This window comes from Dreissena polymorpha, chromosome 3 (genome assembly GCF_020536995.1).
Source record: "Dreissena polymorpha isolate Duluth1 chromosome 3, UMN_Dpol_1.0, whole genome shotgun sequence".
In the NCBI taxonomy this organism is placed as follows: domain Eukaryota; kingdom Metazoa; phylum Mollusca; class Bivalvia; order Myida; family Dreissenidae; genus Dreissena; species Dreissena polymorpha.
The window spans coordinates 123,228,348-123,234,026 of record NC_068357.1 but is presented as its reverse complement, the minus strand read 5'-3'; the positions used below and the strand labels follow the sequence as shown (position 1 = coordinate 123,234,026).

Below are 5,679 nucleotides of genomic sequence, written 5' to 3'. Positions count from 1 at the left end.
ATGGTCTTATAAGTTAAGTTAAGATAACTGTCCTCATCTTACTCTTACCACCATATTTCATAAAGATAATCAAAGCGTAACCAAACCTACATGGTATGCGTAATTGTTAAAGTTTACATCATATTCCATGAACTTAAACTTTCATGCATTGTTTTAAACATACAATTCCGTTAAGTGAGAAAATATATTGCGCAATCTAACGGATTTTTTAAGGTACGAAAAATTCCCCATTTGCTTTTAAATCAGGGAATTTCGCAATCAACATTTTTGAGAAGAGTTTACGAAACCGAATCTCTTTTTTATTATTCGTGGATAGGTATATAAGGTCGAGTAAATCAAACATTCTCAGTCTGTTTAAATTGCATCATTACAGTAAGTATATAATTTATATTTCTACGCACGTCTTGTTATGAACATTATTGAATAGTGTATATGATTGTTACTTATTAACATGAATCGGATCAATGTCTAATGCGGCTGACAGCTGTTGAACGATGAACCAAAACTCTGAGAATATGTTAATTATCAAATAAATAACATGTTCAAATATAAAACATATTTAATATGTAACAATGATCTACTTGTTAATATTTGTTCGTGTGCCCGTTGCACATTTATGTATGGGTTAATGGCACACAATCTGCTTGTGGTATTTCTTTTAGGTTACATTGAATTCTAAAGTTGTTTGTTTGGAAGCCTTTTTTCTACTTAATATGTATCCGCATCATATTAAAAGTATGAAAAACTTGACTGAGGTAATTACAAAAGTAATGCACTGATAACTGCAGTCATGATACCTTTTCTGTTAAAGATATACTTATTCGAAAACATGAAAGTATCCGTCCCGGCGTTGCTGATGCTCGTGGTATTGGTGCACGAAGTGGTTTGCCGCAGAAACGGCAGTGGGTCAAACGGCAGTAAGTCGAGCGGCAGTAATTCAGACGGCAGTAAGTCGAGCGGCAGAGGGTCAAACGGCAGTAAGTCGAACGGCAATAAGTCAAGCGGCAATAAGTCGAACGGCAGTGGGTCAACCGGCAAGAAGTCGAACGACAAGAGCACAGAGGTAACTGGCAAGGTCAGCACGGACGGCAAAAACGTAAAGGTGGAAGGAAGTGTGAAACATGATACTGGGAATGGTGTGAAAGTAGATGTTGGTGGTCATGCGGACACGCAGGGAAACGTTGGAGTGTCCACGGAAGTGAAAGTGACGTTCAAAAGAAGAAGGAGAAGGAGCTTTGAGCAGGTGTGATTTTCTGTGTAGATTTTTTTTTTGGAAACGTGATTCCAATTTCTAAAATCCATGACATGATTAGAGACAAACTTTAAAGTTTTTACAAAAGGAGCAGCTGCTGTAACGTTAAATGACGAAAGCGATCATGAAAAGTAGAATTTAGATTGTAAGATTCACGAAAATATTGTCTAAGTGTGACACCATTTGATCGACATAATCAATATTTCAAAAAGGAGCAGCTGCTGTTACTTGAAAAGAAAAAGGCGATCTTTAAAAGTAACATTTAGATTGTAAAATTTACGAAACTATTTTCTTAGTGTGACACCATTTGATCGACATGATCAACATAAACATAATTACTATAACGTTTTGTTTTATTTTATTAACATTATTTTCAATAATCATAAACAATATAATATAAACAATGTTTTTAAGGAGAGGTATTTCACTCAGTGCACACATCAGTGAACCCATGTGATTTCAACCTTTACGACACGAACAGAGATGGAGTCATCTTTAAAGAAGAGTTAGCAGCTGTGTATGGCGACAACGCGGAAACTGACGAATTGTTCGAAACACTGGATTTGTTTTCAGGTGAATTATGGTTTTAAGTTTACGATCATTAATAATCAATATATTACAAGCATACCAATAGCTGTAGGAAAACAATATTATTTACATGTAGTATCGAAAAACTCAGCCCCTTAACAGCATAAAGCATAAGGACGCCACAATGTTCAGCTCTTGTGCCCTTTAGGCTAATCATTCCAAACTTGTCCATATGGGTTATGAAACAAAAAAAATGGTGTAGGGCGTTTATATTAGGGAGAATAATGGATATCGTGACTGCGTACAATACGTATGTGTACATGACTTTACTGTTTTTTCTATCAAAGGCACAGACACGTATTTTATTATACAATATTTATTTCGATCAAAACTTGAATTCCATGGCCGTTATGGAAAGAAAAAGCTTCCAAAAAAGCCATTTTTGGATATCCGACAATTTGTTTTCTAAAAATAGTATAAGTTGTCAACATATCATATCGTGTGTTTTTCTTAACAGGAGACGAACAGGTGGACAGGGATGAGTTCACGTACATGATTTCAATGACTTTCCAGGGATGCTGAACACGGCGCGCGATATATAGCTGGTTGAAACCCGATTGAATTGTATAACAATATATTGAACTTTAAAATGTTTAAACCTTTAGATATCTTTTTGGTTGTTCAATTTCTTTGTTTGAACTAAAATGTGTAAGTAAGTGTGCATAGCAGACTATTTATTAAATGATAAAGGCACCGTAGCTTAGACAATAAAGAACATTTAAACATTTGAAACATGCAATCTTTGAGGTAACCAAAATAATTTTATTATAGCTACATGTACCACGCTACGTATTAGAACATTTTCATTTAATCATCTTTAATACCTGGTCGCTTTAATGTAAACATTTGTTTTATATTCATATTGTTATACGATAATTGACAAACGTTTATGCGAAAACTAATTATGTCCTTAAACGCAGAAAAAAGCACACACATTATTTAAGATTTACATCATACCTAGTAATTCTGTTCACATTATGCTAAAACTTGAATGTCTTTTATTTTTCCGAAATGCAAAAGATATTTAAACAAGACAACGTTGATTGTTGTTATCGATCGTTTTTATTGTTTCAATGGCCCCTGGGGCAATGGTAGAATAAATCCGACGGCAGTATTGTGAGCGACGCAATACTTGCGATATGTCTTTTGTTTCACAGTCTTACAAATACCACGCAACGTCGTTTTGTGGTTTTTGTTGTTGTTTTTTGTTTTCAATATGATTACTGTCGTTTTCGACGTATTCTAGAACAATCTTAGTCACAACACTCTCGAAAGCGCGACTAAGGCATGTATGATGCACTCTCGAACCTCAGTATAGCAATACCTGCAGCATATGACCCGCGCTCTGAGGCTAAAGGTGTCTCCCAGAGTAGCCTGTGCAGTTCGCACAGGCTAATATTGGACGACACGTTCCATCTAGATTGGATTTTCTTTTAGAAGAGACTTCCTGTAAACGAAAAAGTTCATACAAGCGGAAATTTTCATCCCCGATTAGCCTGTGAGGACTGCACAAGCTAATATGGGACGATACTTTACGCAGATGCGTTAAGTCCTGTTTTCCACGAACGCACCTCATGTTCTTTGTTTCCAGATAAATCACGTATCCATTACACACTTTTGCATCTTTGCCATAGGTATTCGTATTGAGTTTGAGATATAACAGTTCGTTTAGGGACGCAAAATATTTTCAAATTATTGCGTTTAAACATATATAATTATGCAATATTTACCGCATTTAAGAATCGGAACGGCTTCTGAGGGAAAAGGTGCGTGCGTCCTTTGTCTCATGATAATCTAAAGTTTCATATGTCCTCAATGAACAACTATTGTGAGATTAATAAACTTTCAGTACAGCGTAAACAAACAGAATCTAGTTGAATCTGGTATGCGTTTTAATTTAAGTCCTGCACCGATTTAAGATAATGAATTCGCAGTGATCGTGTAATTAGTTTTGGAAACGTGTGAGAAAAACGTTGATTGATTTGTATGAAAATCAGAAAGTGAAACGCGTTTAAAGTAAGCATGTTAGCATTCAAGTAAATCGCCAGGTCGGTTTGGTTGCGAAAATAACGGACCATTCTCGTATTCAAAGGTATATTTATGAATGAAGCAAAATGTTTACAGATTTAAACAGATTAGGATGGGATGCAGAGAAGGATGGCGAAAACGCTGTACTCGAAATAGATACATCACCCATAAAGAAAATATACAAAAGTAGTGCGGTGTAAACTCCGCCCACGAAGGGTTAGGGTTAGGGTTAGGGGAAGGGGTAGGGTTAGGGTTAGGGGGTAGGGGGTAGGGTAATGGTTAGGATTAGGGTTAGGGTTAGGGGTTAATTGATGTGTAATATCTATTTGGTACGTAATTTATGTCATATCTATTTGGAAAACAGCGTCGTTCGAGGTAAGGGCGGTATTATTTTAAAAAAGTAAGTTAATACATTTTTAAGTATATATGAGGTTCATGTTTTAATATGTAGTAAAAAAACTAAATATACGTAAACGCATGAATGGAAGAATGAATGAATGAACGAACGAACGAACGGACGGACGCACGGACGGACGAACGAACGAACGAACTAATTAATGAATTAATGAATGAATGGACAGGCAATGCTGTACATCAAACGAATAAATACAATTATCATTTTCTTAATAATTGAAGCCCCAATGCCAAGGGTATGAACCATGTTATAAAAAATTCCCTGTGGCAGATATTTTTTACGAAAGCATCGACAGATACGCAACATACACTACGCACGTGCATACAGGAAACTTTGGAAACCATATCGAGTATACAATTTCAAATTAAGATTTATATTAAATGGATTTAAATTTTGTGATATCAACATAGTTTATTGACAAAAGAAGACATTTTGTGCTTTAAAGCCATGTTGATTATTGAACAATTAGAAACATTATTAATCCTTATCAAGAGTGAATTTATATTTAAGATTTGTGGTAGTTCTTAATTATAAAAAGTTCCAAAGTTGCCTGTATACGCTATTAGTTACATGGCTTCTCACTGACCCAAAACAGTGTGATACAGATTCAGTTAATTGATATTTGGCGATAATTCCTCGGGAACTGTTATGTCGTAAGTATGAGCGTCGTGGTCATTTTACCCGATGTCTTTTGTCATGATTTGTTCAACGGCGTGAGGAGAGCGCTAATGTGCAACACTCTTAAAGTATCTCGACATCACGTTAAGGATATTCACATGTTATCATCGGATATTCATCGTATCAAAATAATGTTATAAATGTCTTGCATTTAAGACAATAAAGGATGTTGACATCTCTATCGGATGATGTCCCCTGTATGGAATGAGACCTCAATTAATTCAGCGTCTGTCGCTTACAGTGTTATAATTAATATGCTTTTGTATATGTCAGCCCTCTTTTAAATTGCTTGTACGTAAAGTCACACTTAATTTATATGATAAATGATAGGCGAGCTTGAATATGTCATTATTATTGTGCTATTTATTATTAGAAAAATAAAAAGAAAGTTGAAATAGGACGATCTTGCTTTGACAGCGTAAGGAAATTATATATTTATGTCAATACCATACCTAGATAATTGACTTTAATCAACAAATTATATCTAGCGTTTAAGTATCTGTCTTCTATTTTCCTTTACTATATATCAAAATACGCACTTTTATAAATGCTTGTATTTATAATTTTACTTAAATGAAAATCATGGCATTGTTTGTAATTAATATAAAGTGTTGAAATTTTCGTAACCATTTTGTACTTGGACATGCCATTCGAAAACAATGATAGTATACAAAATAATAAAAACAACAGCTTTTAATAATTAACTCCAAATGTGCAT

The 5,679-nt window shown here is 34.7% G+C and overlaps 1 protein-coding gene across 1 annotated transcript; it reads left to right on the top strand.

The window, feature by feature from the left end:
* The first annotated feature begins 330 nt into the window (after window positions 1-330).
* On the top strand, window positions 331-2,762 carry LOC127875273 (uncharacterized). The gene is made up of 4 exons (XM_052420221.1): window positions 331-372; window positions 812-1,243; window positions 1,667-1,825; window positions 2,298-2,762. Exons 2-3 carry the CDS (start codon window positions 830-832, stop codon window positions 1,697-1,699), a joined length of 447 nt encoding a protein of 148 aa, XP_052276181.1. The 5' UTR covers window positions 331-372; window positions 812-829; the 3' UTR covers window positions 1,700-1,825; window positions 2,298-2,762.
* The last annotated feature ends 2,917 nt before the right edge of the window (window positions 2,763-5,679 follow it).

Coding starts and splice junctions, on each gene's coding strand:
- LOC127875273 (XM_052420221.1), top strand. CDS start 830: ATGAAAGTATCCGTCCCGGCGTTGCTGATGCTCGTGGTATTGGTGCAC. Junction 1,244..1,666: donor GGAGAAGGAGCTTTGAGCAG/GTGTGATTTTCT, acceptor AATGTTTTTAAG/GAGAGGTATTTCACTCAGTG.